The sequence below is a fragment of the Fundulus heteroclitus genome, chromosome 14, assembly GCF_011125445.2.
Source record: "Fundulus heteroclitus isolate FHET01 chromosome 14, MU-UCD_Fhet_4.1, whole genome shotgun sequence".
Taxonomy (NCBI): Eukaryota; Metazoa; Chordata; class Actinopteri; order Cyprinodontiformes; family Fundulidae; genus Fundulus; species Fundulus heteroclitus.
In genome coordinates, this window is record NC_046374.1 from 2,237,431 (window position 1) to 2,257,430 (window position 20,000).

Sequence of the window (20,000 nt, forward strand, 5' to 3'; positions counted from 1 at the left end):
AGGGCGATTAATCGCGATAAATATTTTAATCGTTGCCCAGCCCCTAATATATAGATATATATAATATATATATATATATATATATAGATATATATATATCACAAAACATTTTGATCACCATACAAAAAACTCTGTAAGAACTGGTAGTTGAAGGCTGCTTCTCCCACTATCTAAAATGAAATCAAACTTGCCCTCCTTCTTCCTTTGGTAAAAACAAAACACTCTGAGGGACCCATGTAATCTGTCCCAAAAAGAAATTTAAAATAATAGTCTGTAATGTTACCAGAAGACCTGGCGGGGGTTCAAGAACAGAATAAGCGATGCCACAAAGTTGAAGCAACCAGATTATTAATAAATTAGTGTACGACCTCTATAAGAACATCGTGCAAAAGCAGTGCCATTTCTTAAATCTACCGTCAATCAGTTCAAAAAACCCTTCCCAATTTTTATTACCTCGATGCGATCCCCTAAATAAACACCCAAAGATTTAAAACCATTTTTTGACACTTTAAATTCATCAGGATTTAGGTTCTTGTTGTCCACTTACCAATTGACAAAGCTTTACTCTTGCTCCAATTAACTTTGGATGAAGAAAATTTACCCAAAACACTCAATAAATTTCTAGTAAAGTAATGCATCTGATCTCTTTAGTGAATGCCCACAACAATATCATCTGCATATGCAGAAAGTTCAAAGGTAAAGAAACCATTTTTACCTTACACCCTGCAACTTTTTTCTGATTGACATAACAAAGGTTCAATGCTCAATGAATACAACATCCTAGACATTGCCACAGCCCTGGCGAATACCTCTCTTACATTAAAGGTGCACTTAAACCACCATGGACTTTCAATACACTTTCAATGTCACAATAAAGGGTTTTAATCATAGCAATGAACCAGAGGAGAAAACCAAAAGCTTTAAACTATTACAATAAATACTGGTGCTCCAATCGATCAAAGCCTTTTCTTGGTCAATAGAAATCAGACCGAAGTTTAACCCAATAAATTAGAGACGTCCAAAATCTCGAATTAAGTTAGTATCTCTTATTGATCTGCCAGGGATAAATAAGAATGATCAAAATGATAACTTGATCAATCACTTTCCTCAATCTGATGCCAGAACCTTTGAGAAATCTTATAATCAGGACACAGTAAATGACAGGTCTCCAATTCCTTATTTCATAAAGATCCCCTTTCTTAGGAATAAGAGTGAGCACAGCTCTTCAGACAGCTAAGGGGAACATTCCCTTGCAACACTGTTATTGAGGACTTCCAAACAGATCTTCAGCCAACACAGGCCAACACGATTTATACAACGCCACAGGTAAGCATCTATTCCTGGAGATTGCCATTTCCAGGCTCAACAGTGCCACCTGCATTTCTTTAATGTTGAGGCATGCTCCAAGAAGACATTGTTCTGGTTGACACCTTGGCAAGTCATCAAGAAACTCTTTTGTTGTCACAGAATCTTGTTTAAAACTCACTTGCGTATAACGTTGAAAAAAAATCCACAGCTCTTTTCCTCAGTTCAGTGGAATCCGTCAACTCTTTTCCATCTTCAGAGAATGCAATGAATGAGACGAATTTGTCCATTTTTTCTTCTCTTCAAAACTGAAGAAGAATTTTGAGGGAGCATACATTTCAGAGACACTTTGAAAACTTGAACGTACCAAAGCTCCCTGTGCTCTGAGCCCAAGCAGATCAGTCAATGCCGCTTTTTTTTTTTTCGTTGAGTGCCTGAAATGGCCTCGATTCCTGTGGACTCACAACAACTCTGAATATCCACAATTCAGTCTCTAATTCTTCAATAGATTTTACCATTTCTCTGTAACATTGTAAGTGTATTGATTACAAAACTGCTGAATTTTATTTTACAATATCCACCACACTGCTGTACAGATGAAAACTGCATTTCATTAGTCTCCACTGTTTCCAAAAAAAAGAAATCCTTTTTTAAAACAACCATCATTTAACAAAACAGTATTGAAATGCCATATTGCACTTTTAGGTCTTAAATTATTTATAAACACACTCCCTATGATCATACTATGATCAGAAAAGCCCACTGGACACAAAGTGCATGATCTAAATATTTGTAAATGATGCCCAAAACAATAAAACCTATCTAATCTTGCCAAAGTAATATAATTCTCTTTAAAATGAGCCCATGAATATTGCCTTATCTTTCCATTTTTAAAACGCCACACATCCGTCAAATCATAAGTTTCAATAATACGTTTCAATATTCTCCTTGAATGTATATGTGGTTCTAAATGATTCCTATCTAAATCATCTATTGTACAATTAAAATCACCACCTAAAATTAAATAATCTGTTGACCCACAATTTAATAGTGTATTTGCTAACTTTTCTAAGAAAACACAACGTTCACTTGAATTCACAGGAGCATATACATTCAGTAAAATTAACTTTATATTTTCATACTTAACAATAACCTTTAACAATCTTCAAGCTACAACATCTTCAATTTCAATAGAAACTGGAAAAAAATTCCTTGAGAAAAAAATAGCTACTCCTGCACTTAGCGAGTTTTATGACTCAGAACAAGATTCCCATCCCATTCTTTCTTCCAATCAACCTCATTATTAACATTGTTATGAGTTTTTTGAGCAAAAGCTATATCAATGCATTTAGATTTTAAGAGTTAAAAAAACAGCTCTTTTTTTCATATCCCTTGCCCCGTTAAGGTTCAAAGATGAGATTTTAAATCTACTCATAATCACACAAAAAAAGATCCAAAGAAAAAAAAAACCAATACAGCGTCTTATCAGCTGTTTTTTAGCTTTCATGTACCTCACTTAAAACGAGCTCTGATCTTTTGCACCAGTTTTCGAAGTCTATAAACTTCAGTATCCCTTAGCCCATCAGATGTCCTTTGTCTCATTAACCATTCAACTGAGTCAACAAATAATTTTTTATTTGGAAAAAAATCATCTATAACTACATCCCTTTTTCCTTTTGTCACTTCCAAAAAACTCCAAATCTGTTCTAGACTGTATCCATTAGTACTCTGGCCATCAGGAATAGAGGAATCAGAAGATTCTCTGTCACTATCAGAATCAGATAGAGCCTCTGAATCACTTTCTTTCCATTGAGTCTTTTTAGGTTTTACCCTTTAGGTTCTTTAGATTTTCTTTAGTGTTTGGTACTTTAAAATAACTTTCATCATCCCTAATCAGATTTCTCTCACTATGAACTAATTCACCAACATCCATTTCTTCTTGTAATCCTTCCTGTGTAGTCACTTGACTCTCTTCACTGTTCAACATAAGTAATGGCATCCTCCTTGTCACATTCTGAAACATCTGACTGCTTTTGTTCTCCTGTTGAAACTCCTTCCCCAGCGTTAATTTCTTGAGCTCCTTGCCCAGCATCAGCTGCTGAACCTCCTTCCCCCGCGTCAGCCACCTGAGCTCCCTCCCCAGTTACCCCCACTGTGGCTCCATTCACACTATCCGCTGATGTCCCTGGATTTTCGTTAACCCGAACGTTCTCTTTTTGAATATTTACAGGGCAATTACGAACTGAATGGCCCTCCTGGTTACATCCAAAACACCTCATAGTTTCCGTTGTCGCAAAAATAGTGTAATCAAAGCCGTCAACCTTAAATTTCATCACTATGCGCAGTTCCTCTATATATTTTTGAGAATCATAAACACCTGTCTTCTAAAAGAAACAACGTGTTTCAACTTTGCTGATTTGCAACCCGACGGGAGCATTTTCATTGCCGATACTATCTGACCATGACGTGACAATTCCTTCAGCAACACCTCATCGCTGATGAACGGTGGCAAATTAGACAGGATAACCTTTTTAGCAGGGTTCATTAAAGGAAAAACCGTAGTTTGCGTATTTCTCAAAACAAATCCCCCTCTCAACTACGCTGTTCACCTTATCAATCGAGTCCAAAAACATAACCACTGCATTGTTCATCCTGGACGCTGCCTTCACACTTTCACACCCAACAAGTTCCCCAACAGCCAAACCACACTCCTCAACCGAAAAATCCACGCCAACCGGTATTTTTATACCATGTCGACGTGACAGGCTCCTGAAGCCTTCAGCACCATAACCTTTTCCAGCCATCGCACAAGCTAAAAAGCTTGGTGCTGCCGGAAAAGACACTAAACACCAGTGAAAAACGAAATGTGTTAAAGTGCGAAACAAGTGAAAACCCACTGTAAAAAGTGACGTTCAAACCTTTAGAAAACCTCACACTCGTTCTCCTTCACCCCACACATGCAGCAGACGCTCACACATGCGCGAGAGAGAGAGAGAGAGAGAGAGAGAGAGAGAGAGATAGAGAGAGAGAGGAGAGAGAGAGAGAGAGAGAGACATACGTATATACATTTATATTTTTTGTGGAGAATGTTGTATATATATAATTATGTTGTTTGTATATCTGGAGCGTGTAACGAAAATAATTTCCCTCTGGGATTATTAAAGTATTTCTGATTCTGATTTAATATCACTTTAGGCATAGGGCCTACACCAGACATATATTTTCATGAGCTTTTTTCTCATTTTTGTTGTTATTTATGCCCAAATCTATCACATAAGGTCTATTCTCTACAGGGGACACAAACCTTACTTGGAGCTTTGTTTGAAATTTTTTTTCTTATAACCATCTATAACTGCTGGCTTGCTGCTGACCGCCTACAAACAACATTACACAATGAATTATATGGCTTTTTGCTTTCCAGTGAGTAATTGTATTATTCACTTACAGAATTATCATTATTTGCAAGATTAGTTTGTGGTCATTTTTGTCCTAATACTAACATGCTTAAGACCAGATCTGTATTGGCTATTTTATGTAAGGCGACAGAAAGAGTTAATACCTAATGGTTCACAGATTTAAGGGCTGTCTAGTTTAATGTTTCAGTGTTTACTGTAGCTGACTGCAGGCTTTTATAGCCAAGCAGCAGGAGAATGAGTCAATATTACTTGTGGGGTGATGTGAGGTCTAAATGACTAAAGTTAAAAACTAATCATCCTCCATGTGACCTCGCACAGCATGGACTAATGTAGTGCACTGTGGCGTGTAGCGTTAGCTAGCTGAGTCAAATAATACCAGCGCTGTTCAGAAAGCTGGTGAACAAAGTAGCAACACCTGTTAAATGAGACGGTTGCCTGGGTTGTCACTTGACATCGAGCTGCGCTGGGTGCCCGCCTCGCTGTCACGTGTCGTCTTTCACGGAGGCAGCCATGCATTTTGACCTCACACGTGGCACGTGAGAGCTGATGCAGGTGTGTGTGGATGGAGAGAAATGGATGCAGCACACGCTTCATGGACTGAAACATTTGCCAGAAAGAAGAAGGGATGATGTAATCATTGGGTTATTGTAAATATTATATTTGCACCAAGTTAGCATTAAGTTAGGACAATAAAAGTACTAAAAACCAGAATTTTATACCAAAATATTTTTAGTGGGTGCTGGTAAAGTGGGAGTCACTTTACCTGAGAGTGGGATGGGACAAGATTTTTTTTTCCTTTTGTGGGAGAGGGAAAGGAACATGAAAGAAAAACAACCCTCTAGTTCCTTTGTGCATCCTAGGCTGGAATCCTAACCAAAAATTTACTTTTTACATCTTGAGTTTCAGGGGTTATTAACTGCCTCATGAAAATCTGTCTTTAAACTAACTTGCTTCTAGAGACTGCAAACAGTCTTCTGCTCTTTTGCGGGCTCTCCCCATTTTGGTTTTGTCCGTGTATTTCGAGCAGCACTTCCTGTGCTATCGTAGCGCAGCAGGTCTTGGTGATATCACAGTAAATTGGGCAAAAGACTGGACTATTTCTGCCCTGCGATGGTCTGGTGACCTGTCCAAGCTGTACCCTGCCTCTCGCCCATTGACAGCTTGGAGATCGGCACCGGCGCCCTCACGACCCCAGCAGGGATAAGCGTGTTGGAAAATTAACGGATGGATGGACTGGGCTGTTCCTTTTTCCTTGCCATAAAGATCTCCAGAAAATGGTATTATTGGGCTTTCTTCGTCTGGAAACAGATGCATAGAATACCTTATGGGCGCTGAACATGATGAACTCGCAAGAAAAGTCATCCTACAGATTCTGGCCCACGGCCTATAAAGACTGTCAGGGGGTCAAGTCAGCTGTGGGTGTTCTTCCGTGACTCCTGCGGGGTGTGACAGGCGGACGCCAGCAGCAGTTTGGAATCTTTGATAAAAGGCTGATTCTCCTTAAAGGCAAAAGAAATACTATATTATTGTGTATACAGCTAAAACCAATTTTGGTTTGCCCGTCCATCGTCTTCTGCTTATCCGGGGGTCGGGTCGCGGGGGGTAGCAGCTTCAGTAGGGAGGCCCAGACGTCCCTCTCCTCAGCCACTTGGGCCAGCTCCTCAGGAGGAAATCCCAAGGCGTTCCCAGACCAGCAGACCAGCAGAGAGACTTAGTCCCTCCAGCGTGTCCTGGGTCTTCCCCGGTGCCTCCCCCCGGTGGGACAATTTTGGTTTGTTCATTATCAAATTATTAATGTAAAATGGCATTAGAAAAAAACCCGTAGGCCTCAAAATCTCAGATGCAAGAATCTTCTACCAAGTTGGAGGAAATGGTTTCCCCTGCCTCTTTGTTCTTCACTTAGTGGATCTTCATTCTATTTTACAAGAAATGATGTCATATTAATAGAAATAGCTAAGATTAATAGGAAAAAGCATGTTGTCAACACAAAAACTGGTCTGGTTGGCTGGGGAAACAGCTGGTGATCTTCTTACCCCCTTTAGAAACCTTCAGTAGTTGAAAACAAAGTCCAGGTGAGCTTTACTATGATTACCATCAGTACTCCACAATCTGACTGGAAGTGGCTTGGAAATGGATCTGTATGATAATTAATTTATTTTACAGACTGACTTATGTTAAAAAGAAAAACGACAATCTGAAGCGGATATATTGACGTAGATTCTGTGGCATAGCAGCCATGAGCCAAAACACTGTATAACCATTTGGAGATGCATCTTAGACTGGTACGGATCACTTTGAAGCTGTGGTATCTAAAGGTTGGCCATGGAGGGACACCTTCTCTATGGTAACACAGATGTGTGTATTGTCTTAATTTAATTCTAATTTTAATTTTAAACCTTGTCAGTGTTTAACACTGAATCAGATAAGAAGTCAGAACTGATCTAAAACGGAGAGTAAAAGGCCTGGTGGACGATACAAAGCAACATAGAAGTTTTATTGCTTTGCAGTTTGGATGAGAGAAACTAAGGGTTAAATGTTCAAAGGAATTGAAGTTATTAATTGGCCTGTACTAATTAATAAATCAGACTGAAAAGATGGTTGTTACTCCTCGTTATGGAAATGTGAAAATTTAAATGATTAGAAAATGATCACTGGTTGATTTCTTTATACTGACGTAGTCCTCTTGCAGCCAAGCATCTGTGAAATGAAATATATAAACCTCATTATCACAAAGCAAGTCTTTAACTACGTCTTTGGATTCCTTCAGATTTAAAAAGCCTAACCAAAATTAGTTTCTCTCAGATGAAGCTAAGAATAGGAGTAAAAGAGGGAAACTGGAGTAAATTAATGAGGAATTCAGACCAAAGCATCACAGCTGAACTTTAAATAGAGCCCAAAATGATTCATTTCAGTGTAAAAAGGAAGAACTGAAAAGGATGATGTGTCCCCTTTAGCCTTTGGGTATGTGGTAAGCAAGTTCTGCCCAGAAATGAAAGGATTGGGTTTATTCCTTGCATGAACTAACAGGAACAGATGTGTAGCAACGTTAGTGTTCGTCCTGCAACCTTCTAAGTTGAACCAAAACTGCACAAGCAGCAGAGACGGATCCCACAGTCTTTGCAGCATTTCTCATTGACTTGTTGATAAAATGACATGTAATCATGTCAAAATTCCTGCTTTATTTTTTTAATACGTTACTTTAAAAAATAAAAAGTAAAATTAGACTTGTGGTTTTCTTTTTCTTTTTACACAGATTAATATTAATCGCAGAGAATCAAACTCTTCACTGGGTCGTGTTCACTTTATCCTGATGGATATCAATCAGTCATCAAACACAGTTTTTCAACACATCTTGTTTGTTTATAATGTTATATTACTGGTATGAAAGACTGGAAGCTCATTCTGCTGGACACAAAACGTGGCTTGGTGAAAAGACGAGTGTAGCTGATTACTCTGGTGGATTCTGATGGAAAACATGACAGTACTATATTAGTAAAAGTTCTAGTAGCTAATTTTTCATTAATGTTTTGTTTAATCAGTTCTAGCAAATGTATTATTTAAGCACATATTGCTCTAAGCTACTGTCACTAAAGTATGAAAACATTACACCCTTTTTAAAAGAGGACAGACGTTTTTAGTACCATCAATGGAGAACCTAATATTTCAGCTATACTGTTCTAAATCATGGGAACAAATTTATCTAGTAAGGTTTTTTTTTTCTGTTTATTCCTCTCATGGCTAAATTACTGTCTTCAAACAATAAATAAATACAGTGAGATCTGCTCCTCCAGCTCACAAAGACGTTTCTCACCGGAACAGATGTGACCAGTTAAGCTGGCTGACCATCAGTTTATGCGTCCTAAACAGATCAGTCCAAAAATCTAATCCATCAAAGCTCTGACTAATAATGACATTTCTTATGAGAACCAACGGAGCTCGATGCGGAAAAGGTTAAGATGGCTGATGAAAAGTCAAAACGCGGCTGATTTATCCGTCCTAAACAAATCAACATGTAATCCATAAAAACTATAAAAATTTTGTCAGGTGAGCCGGAGTAAACCTATTATTTACACCAATTTAGCTTTACCGTGATAAAAAGCGTCGGTCCGCCGCTGAGACTGCTGCTGGAGTAACGATGCAGCTGCCGAGAAAAGCCGAGTGCAGCCGAAACGAGCTGCAGGAATCAGAACAAAGCGATCCCCTGGTTCTAAAAGTTTGATTCTAGACTTGGAACAATTCGAGTTTTCTGATTGGACAGAGCAAGTGACGGAGAATTTAGAAAAAATTGGAACAAATCCGGGCTGCTGATTGGTCGAGGAATTGGAACACTGGAACAGAGGGATCCGAGGATGGAGGCCATTCTTCTCTGTCGAAGGGGAGGGGGTGAGCAGGTGCCTCCACGGCGACCCCTGGTGGAGACTCGGAGGTACCGCGACTTTGTCCCTGGATATTCTGTCAATCATTGAGCGTTAAAACCTGAACATTTGCTGCTGAAACATGCACGACTTTCTAATTGTATAATCTCAAAACATATAATAGCAGAACCTCAAAAACCTCATTTTAAATAGTATTACCACAAAATGTAATACAAAAAAGACAAGAAAACTGAATAAATTTAAACCCTGAACATTTGCTGTTGAAAACAGATCAAAGCTCAACAGCACCTGTTGTATTCATAAACATCCTGAAACATGCAGAAGTTTCTAACAGTTTAATAAAAAATAAATAAAAAATGCAACAAGACTGAATAAATTTAAGAGACATCTTTATTTAACAGCTCGGTGGTATTTCTAAAAGTATCCAAATTCAAGAATCATTGTGACCTTTTTGATGAGGCACTGGGCTCAGACAATGAACACAGACATTCTTAGGAAGGAATGTCCTTAAATATTATTTATGACACACTTGAAGGAAAAATAAGCACTTATATAGCAGCTGGAACATGAAAGAAAAACTACAAATCTGTACACAAGGATGTCGCTTGATGCATTTACATAAAGTGTAGCTGGTTCATGGCAGCCTGTGAGAGAGAGCCCCATGGTTGTAATAGTGATGATAATAATAAGTATAATAATGATAATGATGGAATTAGTGCAAAATCAATGATCCACTGCAGCTGGTTCTCCACTCGCTCTCCATGTGTTGACATGTATTTTGATGAGAGCTCTTCAGTGACCTCACTCATGGGTGCGACTATAAATTGTGCAACATGCACAGTACCGTTGTGCGTACCAAAATAAACAGAGGTGGCGTGTGACGTGTCCCTCGTGGCGGCTCAACTGAATGCAGTAGTGTCCAGTTCTTCTCCGACTTTCCCTGCCCTTACGATGACAGCGGCAACTCCAGGCTGGTCCACCCTGAGCAGATGAGACAGACAGTCAGCTGACTGACGGGGCAGCAGATGCTAAACACACACAGGTTCCAACCTTCTGGGCTCCCCTTTGAGACCCCAGGCCTCTCAGGGTGAGGGCCCCATTAGGGAGCCTGTGGAATGCTGGATATTCAGACTAAAAACAGAATAAAATATTAATTTAATTAAATGAGAGAATAAATTATGGTTGCACATAATATTTCCAGCTGTTACAGTATTATAATGATGAAGCTTAACTTCCACCACCATCTCCACCAGATCTGCAATTGTAATCTGGAAATGGAGGCCATTCTTCTCTGTCGAAGGGGAGGGGGTGAGCAGGTGCCTCCACGGCGACCCCTGGTGGAGACTCGGAGGTACCGCGACTTTGTCCCTGGATATTCTGTCAATCATTGAGCGTTAAAACCTGAACATTTGCTGCTGAAACATGCACGACTTTCTAATTGTATAATCTCAAAACATATAATAGCAGAACCTCAAAAACCTCATTTTAAATAGTATTACCACAAAATGTAATACAAAAAAGACAAGAAAACTGAATAAATTTAAACCCTGAACATTTGCTGTTGAAAGCAGATCAAAGCTCAACAGCACCTGTTGTATTCATAAACATCCTGAAACATGCAGAAGTTTCTAACAGTTTAATAAAAAATAAATAAAAAATGCAACAAGACTGAATAAATTTAAGAGACATCTTTATTTAACAGCTCGGTGGTATTTCTAAAAGTATCCAAATTCAAGAATCATTGTGACCTTTTTGATGAGGCACTGGGCTCAGACAATGAACACAGACATTCTTAGGAAGGAATGTCCTTAAATATTATTTATGACACACTTGAAGGAAAAATAAGCACTTATATAGCAGCTGGAACATGAAAGAAAAACTACAAATCTGTACAGTATTATAATGATGAAGCTTAACTTCCACCACCATCTCCACCAGATCTGCAATTGTAATCTGGAGATGGAGGCCATTCTTCTCTGTCGAAGGGGAGGGGGTGAGCAGGTGCTTCCACGGCGACCCCTGGTGGAGACTCGGAGATACCGCGACTTTGTCCCTGGATATTCTGTCAATCATTGAGCGTTAAAACCTGGACATTTGCTGCTGAAACATCCACGACTTTCTAATTGTATAATCTCCAAACCTATAATAGCAGAACCTCAAAAACCTAATTTCTAATAGTACTACCACAAAATGTAACACAAAAAAGACAAGAAAACTGAATAAGTTCAATGTATTTATTTATCAAATTAGTCATGATTGCTAGATAATGATATTTTTAATGCTAATCATCATCATAATTATTATATTTATGATTACATCATAGCATTATTCATAGCATTATATTTTTTGCCACAACATATTATTAATAATAATAACAACAATAATAATAATAATAATCCATCCATCCATCCATTTTCCAAACCGCTTTATCCCTCATGGGGTCGCGGGGGTTGCTGGTGCCTATCTCCAGTGTTCACTGGGCGAGAGGCGGGGTACACCCTGGACAGGTCGCCAATAATAATAATAATATGCATAATGATTATTAATAATAATAATAAAAATAACATTATTCTTTTTTAAAGTCCTTCTTCCATTCCTCCACACTGTGGCGCAGTAGGACACACCGCTGATCCTGGTGTATCCAGTGTCCAGTCTTTTTGGCTGCCCACTCTTGCTGCACATGTATATCTTATGCTGTTTTCTAGGTGGTGCCACCACCCCAGCTGCAGCAGCCTCCACTGCCTTCCTCCTCCTGTACACCGTTGTCCTGGGCACAACTGGAGGAGGAGGAGGCAACTAAGCAGAGGAGGTGGTGGCAAGCGTGGGCAGCACAGCCTGATTTGGAGGTAGAGGAGGAGGAGCTGAAGGAGGGAGACTCCTGGTGGACGGCCCAGGCTGCTCCTCAGGGAGATGGTACTGAAAGGTCCGTTCTTGCCCCACCAGCACCACGGACAGCTCCTTGGCAGGAAGCAGGGGTCGGTCCGCCACAGCTGGAGCAGGAACCATGGCGACTCCATTCTCCAGCACAGACCTCTCCCACCGCTTCTGCCAACGAGTGAAAATGCAGACGACACACAGACAGCCTGATATCAGACCTTTGACCTCTGAGCACACGTTCAGTAAGTAAAAAGGCTCCAAGTCTGGTACACAGCTCTCACCACTGGGAGATGGTCCGCTGGTTCAACTCGAACAGCTGGATGGAGGTCTGAGCCATCAGCCTCGGGCTCGCCAGCACTGTCTCCTGTATCGACACGTAGTCGCTGTGGATGAGGGACCACCGGCTCCTCATGATCCCTCTGACACGTAGTCGCTGTGGATGAGGGACCACCGGCTCCTCATGATCCCTCTGACACGTGTCGCTGTGGATGAGGGACCACCGGCTCCTCATGATCCCTCCGACACGTGTCGCTGCGGGATGCAGGCGACAGAGCTGGCTGCAGACGGCCTCCACCAGGCGGCTGGTGTCCGGCCAGTTTGCAGAGCCCGAGTTCACTCCAAGGATGCAGCTGCAGCACACCAGAAGAAAAATGTGTTTAAAACTGTTTTTAAAAACAGCAGATGTGAGGAGGGAAAATAGTTTTTAAAGACTGAAACTAACCGCTGGAGGCTTTGCCTCCCAGCAAAGGCGATGTTTATGCCCTTTGCTGCCTTGAAGCACCCCTTGATCTGCCTCTCCTGATATCTGGAAGGGTAGACCAGTCTCCGTTTGTCTCGCTCTGACAGGCGCTGCCAGAGACAGACGAGACGGTCCACCCTGGACTCAGAGAGCCGCTCAGGCTCCTGACCTCCACCAAGGCCTGGGCCAGCTTCAGGACGTGCTGGTATCCTGGCTGACCATCAGGACCTTGGACATCCTCCTGGAAAACAACAACAAAAATTAATCATCCAACAACTTTGCTGAATATTTGATATTAAAATACTAAAATGGTTGATAATATGAATTAAAATAGTGAGGAGTGTAGAGTTTACTTCACAGTCTGAGGAGTCTTTAAGAGGAGGAGTCTGGCATTCAGATGATTCAGCAGAGGCAAGGGGTGGGTCAGACCTGGGTGCTCCTGACTGAGAGGCTGCTGGAGAGGAGGAGGAGTCTGGAGGGAAGATGGTGGGGTCCTCCTCATCTTCTTGTATCCCCTCATCCTCCTCCTCCAGCGAGGAAACAGCAGCACTCTCACCCGGAGTGTCAGGATCCTTGCTGATGTCCTCAAACACGCTTCCTGTCTGCGTAAACAGGAACTCAAGTCCAATGAGTTCTCCTGTGATGAAGCAGAACGCCCAGAGGTTCTGTTAAAAAGCCTTTTCTCAAAGCTTGCATCTTTATAATGCATTATTTTAGTTACCAATGTACGCAGCAGGCTTGGTGAAATCCTCAACCAGCTGAAGTCCAAGCACCCTTTGGCTCTTCTGGTTGAGGGCGTGTTTGAGGTGGCCACTGTAGGACAGCAGAGACGCCTTCTCCTCAGCTGCTTCCACAGGCGCTGCAGCCGCTGCACGGTCCTCGTTCCACCTCACCACTCCATCCACGAGGAACGCCTTGAGCTGAGGAAGTCCGATAAATATCTCCTAATATTAATAGCAGGTGCAAAGAAAGCTATAACTCGCAGGTGGCTTGATGCGGAACCACCATCATGTACTCACTGGAAGGACCTATGAATACAATAAATACTGGAAAAAATGGAACATTCATCGGAACTTGACACCAACTGTCCAAATAATGTAATTACTTATTTCCTTTTTTTGATTTTTATTCAATTGCTCCAGTCAAACTAGTTGCTCTGTAATTTGTGTTGGAGGGGGGTCCAATTGTTCAATGTATGTATGTGTATTTCTAAAACTACTAAAATGACACAAGGATTAAAAAAAAAATGACAGGAAACACCTTAAAGTCTGCTAAAGCCAGGAGAGAGGGCTGGCAAAAAGTAGCAAACAAATTAATGCATAAATACTGTCCATGTTAGATGTTTCTATCACTTTTTACAGTATGTATTTTGCATTTTAATAATTTCATATTTACTTTGTTCTTTTATGTCAGAGGCTCCACTTGACCCACTAGAACATGGGGACAAGTAAAAGTGAAGTACAAGAATATTCTACAAAAAGGTAGCCTTTAATTATTATATTGTATTTTAAAAAGCCACTTTTTTCCTCTTTTTAAAAAACACTTTTAAATGCACTCAAAAAAAACAAAAACTCTTTGGACGAACATAAAAAAGTCACTCCTCCGTGTTGAACACTTAATGTGTGGTTCCAACAAATTAATTATGTAAATAACCTCACAAGAAAAACCATATCTCTCTACAATTACACAGTCGCGCTGCGCTAAAGGATCCTGTCTGTCTCGCAATGTGCGATTAATTAATAAAAAGCTCTGCGAATTATTCTTGCACCTTCTGCGACAGGCTGCTGTCTTAAAAATGGACAAAACATGGCGACGACAGACTTCCCTATCTCCTCCTCTTATAAAGCTGCGATCTCATCCTGTCTAATCCTGCTCGCGAGCAGGTTTAAGATGGCGCACATGTTGCTATGAGAGCAAGTTCAGGATGAGTTTCGAAGAACCAAACGATCAAAGATCATGCCAAATCAAACCCAGCTTACTGAGTTAGCGACGTACGAAGAACGGGGCCCTGATGCTCTGATTGAATTGAAGAGCAGCTCCAAGTGATCTTGGTGCCGATGTACTGCTGTCACTTAAGCTGTTCAGGAATCATCAACATCAGGGTGTCGATGTCGATGACAGATAGGTACGTTCACAAGAAATTGTTTTGTCAATGTTATCATCACAGAGAATATTTACTTGCATAACAATAGAACATAATAGGTCTGGGCGATTAAACATACATAGTCTGTTAAAGGATATTTTGCTGCTCTCCAGCAAAGAGCAGTATTGTGTGTGAGCTCCAGCTGTCATCTTTGCAATATTCTCTTAATATCCTTACAAGTATCTGGTCAAAATATAATCTTGAAAGTGCTGTGAGATGAGCCACATGTATGGTGTGTAACTAATTTAAATTAAATCACCCAGCCTAGAAGTGGACAACATTTGAACATGTTGTCAGAAACGTGCTTAAACTTTTCTTAAAACCTCTTTGATCGATGAAGGGCAGCACCATTTGCCATCACCAAACTCATCAGGTAGTCCCTGCCTTTCACCAAGAACTGCACTGTTTCTGCCCAGTTCAGTGAACCTAAGGGGGCTTGGAAACCTTTGGCATGAGGGTTGCCGCTGTTCAAGATGTGGAAGAACTGCTCTACTTTACATATTTTCTAAAAGTGTTATGTTCCTATTGTGTTAATATCATGTGTTATTGTTTTTATCACCTCTATGAATTCAGCTGCTGCTTCACAGTGTAGAAACTGTGAATACCCAAGGTTCCTGAGAGCAGAGCTACTGCTACTGAGTGGCAGGGTCTGTGCGGCCAGGGACACCTTCATCTTCCGTAAATCAAAATTCACATGCTTGCCGATTACCTTTGGAATAGAAAGATAAGATTTGGAAACCTGTGAATGTACTAAATAAACTACTCCACAGATCTATACCACAAATTAGGAATTGTATTTGAGTACTTTAATCCATGGTTATCTTGTTGGCCATGTGCAATCCATCATTTGTCTGCACATTATTCAGATGAAGGCTGTACTTCCAGTGGATCTGTCCAGCTAAGCTAGTAATTGGACTGTATGCTCGTAGCAAATTTTGCGGCAATTTCAACATATGACAAGCGTCCACCATCACAAACACCCTCTCACCAGTCATGGGATGATCAAAGAAGGTTTTTTAGGGGTTCATCAGGGTTTCCCTTTAGCTGACATCCAAGTCTGCTTACATTGGAGGCATGCCCATCCATTGTGACATAGACCACAGTTATCCCATGCTCATGCAGTTCCTCCAATGCATGCACAAGTAGTACCTCTTGTGTCTCTGGGGACAGTGACAGGGTCAGGAAGTACGCAATTGGAGCCTTCCAATGTCCTTGGAGGCCAAAGAGCCTCAGTGGCAATGTCATTCTCATTTACACCATCTCCCATGTCAACATAGCCAGACATTTTTTGAGTTTGAGGATTATATTGGACATGTTTTTATAATTGCCAACTTGATGCAGACATATTCATATCTGGCTGGATCTTGCTGTTTTCTTCGTATATATATGTCTATGGCAGCAACAGCAGCGGCACACCGACACTTTCCATCCTGGTAAAAACTATATTCATGTAAATAATAGTTCTGCGCTGTGGCAGGCCGATTTACCATTAAATCAGCTTCACCTCACTTACATTCCAGATATCTTAAATAGATTTTTGACTAGACATAAAAGTTGACTGAGATATCTGTACTTCTATTTTGACTTGGCAAAATACCAATTTCAGATATCTCTAATTACGTTCTGACTAGTCCAAATGACGTCAGATGTACAATTAGTTCTAAGGGAGCCCCAATTTAAGATATCATGAATGCATTACTTACTATTTGAAAGGTATATTTCAGATATCAACAATTAAATTATGACTGGTCATAAGGTAAATTGGAGTTATCTTCAAAGTAAATGACGACTAGGCAAAACTATGTTTTAGATTTCTAGAAATTTATTTTTGTCTAGTCAAAATTCCTTTGAAGATATCTCATATGTAGATATCTAGACGGATTTCAGACATCTTGAATTATTTTTCTGACTAGTCAAAACATGCCGATGGCTTAGCATTTTTGGCGGAAAGTTTAAGGCATTTTTACTGCTGTTTGCTATTCAGTGATCTGCAATGTCAGGGATGTTCAACGGTAATTCTCGTGTTTTAAACACAATGTTCAGTGCTGGAGCACTACAAATTAAGAAACACGGATGATTTATTGTCTGAAACCAAAAGACATTTTCAACGTCAAGGGCGACAAAGTCGAGGCCAGTGACTGCTGTGTGCCAATCAGGTGACTTCATTTGAGATATCTCAAAAGGCATGTTGATTCTCCAAAAAGTGATTGAAGAACATATCTTGAATCATTCTTCTTACAAGTCAGAACACAAATGCAGATATCTTAAAGTACCATTAAGTCAAAATGTAGTTTTTACAAGTCAAAACTTGTTTTTTTCATATCTTAAATGTGTTAAGAGACAATCAGAAGAAGTCGATTTTATGTTAAAATGGCCTGCCATACTGCGCCAGGAGATATTTTCATAGAATATATTTTTATTTGAACCAATCCGTCAGTTCAGGAACAGATAAAAAGGCCGCATTTTGCTGATCGTTGGCTAGCTTAACTTGTCACATCAAGACCTATCGGTTCCGGTAAGAAATGTAATTATAAATTGTATGAGCTGATCTCACCAGATTTATTACACAAAATTATAGGGTTTTAGTTGAAAGTCAAAATATATTCCTGTATTTCCTTGTAGGTTATGTTTTCAGAGTGTAATTTCCTGCTTAATAGAACAAGTAAAACCTGCTGACAATGGATTAAATTAATACTTAACTGTGTAGTTTACAGGGTTTAGTCTTCTTTTTATTCCCTGAGTATTTTCCCATTTGAACTATGGTAGTGATGGAGAGAGGAGGCCTGGCAGAGCTTTCTATGATAATACAGCTGGACCCATTTGGTCATTATTTCTCCAGATTCAGCTTTGCATATCTAGTGGAGATGGCCATAGGTTAAGCTTCACAATTATAATGCTTTAGGAGCTGAAATTATTATATTAATGCAACCATCATTACATTTTCTTCATTATTTTATTAATATTTTAATCTTGTGTTTTTAGTCTTAACATCCATCATTCAGGAGGCTCCCTAAAGGGGACTCTCATCCTGAGAGCCTCTAAAGAGGTTCAGGGTCTGGGATACCAGAAAGGTGTCCAAAGAGCCCGACCCATTGAGGAGGTGGAGGCGCGAGCCCACAGCGTCAGCGAGGGTGGGGATGCCTCCACACTTGTCCTTAGCTGATTCACCCAGCAGTTCAGCAGATACTCAGGGAGAAGACTGCAGTGGCTGCTGGAGAACGATGGGGGCTACGCCGTAAACCTGGTCTGTTCCCACCAGGAGCTTCAAAGGACAGGGTCTCAGTCCCCTTCATGGCCAACAAGGTAGGATGTGGCGTTTAATTCAGTGCCATTTTGTTCTGTTCAGTTTCAATACTATTCTAAACAAGATGACCTGCCAATGGAATACGAGTTTTGTACTTAAAACAGGAACAACTCATCTCTATTATTGTATTTCAAGTACAGTATATTGAATTATCTTATTTTAGGTGTCAAAATAGTCCAACTCATTATCATTTTATTTTTTTCTCCAGCCCATGACCTTCTCCAGCAGCCAGAGGAACATTGGTACCTGCTCAACTGCAGGGTACACCTACATTACTTTTAAGAATACAATGAGCTGGAATTGATGTGCAATTCTGTTGGGTTCTTGTACATGTTGGTGGGGAGGGACATGAAAAAACAGACAAGATTGCAAAGAGAACATTAAATAAAAAAAAAGTATGAAATAATGAATGTTTTGTTTAGAAAAGGTGAGGCCAAATCACTAACAGCAGTGGAGGATATATGGCAAGAGAAGGGGGGCCCTGATACTAAAGGCAGCATTTATTACAGAATACAGACGTTTATTAAGATGAAAGTCTTCAAAGGAAAGTGCAGAAGAGAGGAGGAAATCTTCTCAAGGTTAAGGTTGGGGCATACTGCCTAAAAATCAACTCTTTATTTAATGGCCAAGTGTGTATCTAATGAATGTTATGTCTGTGGTGTTCCTGAAGATATAGAACATTTTTATTTTGAGATGTAATAAATATGAACGTGAGAGAAGTATGAGTGACAGGATGTCAGTCAGGACGGGGATGGAACTTGTAAGGAATATTAGGGATTAATGAAAAGCTAAGTGAAGCATACAAAGCATTATTGGTAAAATATACAGGTGTAGTCAATATTATATATTTTTTTGTTCTTTTATATTTATTCTTTGTTTCATTTTTATTTATTTATTCTGTAGTTGAGTATATATTCTGAAAGATAAACCCTGAGATTACCCACTCCCATCCGATAGGGGGCGATATGCACCACAAACGTTGGTCGCGATTCGCCATTAAAAACTTTTTTTATTTTTTATTTATTTTTTGCCATTAAAAACTGAGAAGAAGAAGAAGCGAACGCTCAAGTAAAGAGCATTATTAAACAGAAGATGAAGGAAAATTGGCAAAAGCAATGGGAGGAAGAGAGGAAAGGACGGTGGCTGTACATGATTCAGAGGAGAGTGGGAGAAATGAGATGTGCAGGGAGGAGCAGAAGGGAAGAAACAAACAATCATATCAAGACTTAGATTTGGGCACACAGGATTAAATGGAACATTATTCAAAATAGGGAAGCATAACACTGGAAGATGTTAGTATTGTGGGGAACAAGAAACAGTTGAGCATATTATGATATACTGTAAGAAATATGAAGAAAATTTTAATTAATAGAAATGCTTAGAAGTAATTCAAGAGATCAGTGTTATGGGATTATGTTTCATTATCTTAGACTAAGTAATTTAATTGATAGGATTTAATTATAATTATTTTTTTTGGGTGTTTGTTTAGTTTTGGTAGTTTGGTTGTAATTTATTTTAGTTAGTATAAATAAGTCATTCTGATCCACACTCCAAACCAGTTGGTGGCGGTAATGCACCGTTTCGTTGCGTGCCAACCGCCAGAAAAAATCAAAGAAGAAGAGAACGCAACGACACGAGGCGGGATTTTAGCTCCATTTTCTGCAGCAGTGCTGAAGCAGGAGGTCTGTGAACGTCAGAACTGGCGGGACACGCTTACTTCTGACTTACTGGACTGTCAGCCCGAGGGAGATGGATGGACAAGCTGTCATATGTGGTATGGTAAGGATTTAAGACAAAATTAATACTATTAGGCATTTATTTTGTCTTGCGTGGTCATTTA

At 40.0% G+C, this 20,000-nt stretch overlaps 2 protein-coding genes across 2 annotated transcripts in view; one reads left to right on the forward strand and one right to left on the reverse strand.

Moving 5' to 3' along the window:
• Positions 1-11,648: 11,648 nt before the first annotated feature.
• LOC110368347 overlaps positions 11,649-20,000 on the reverse strand; it is a 61,863-nt gene continuing 53,511 nt past the window's right edge. Inside the window, exons 4-8 of the mRNA XM_036146980.1 lie at positions 13,435-13,627; positions 13,067-13,350; positions 12,696-12,954; positions 12,256-12,603; positions 11,649-12,142 (exon numbers count right to left, since the gene is read on the reverse strand). Of these exons, the coding sequence (XP_036002873.1) occupies positions 12,730-12,954; positions 13,067-13,350; positions 13,435-13,627 (702 nt within the window). The 3' untranslated portion in view covers positions 11,649-12,142; positions 12,256-12,603; positions 12,696-12,729. The remainder of the gene's footprint in view (positions 12,143-12,255; positions 12,604-12,695; positions 12,955-13,066; positions 13,351-13,434; positions 13,628-20,000) is intronic.
• The window catches only part of LOC118565613 (rho guanine nucleotide exchange factor 11-like), a 17,935-nt gene continuing 17,770 nt past the window's right edge, over positions 19,836-20,000 (forward strand). The window contains exon 1 of the mRNA XM_036146031.1: positions 19,836-19,934. Within this exon, the coding sequence (XP_036001924.1) occupies positions 19,910-19,934 (25 nt within the window). The 5' untranslated portion in view covers positions 19,836-19,909. The remainder of the gene's footprint in view (positions 19,935-20,000) is intronic.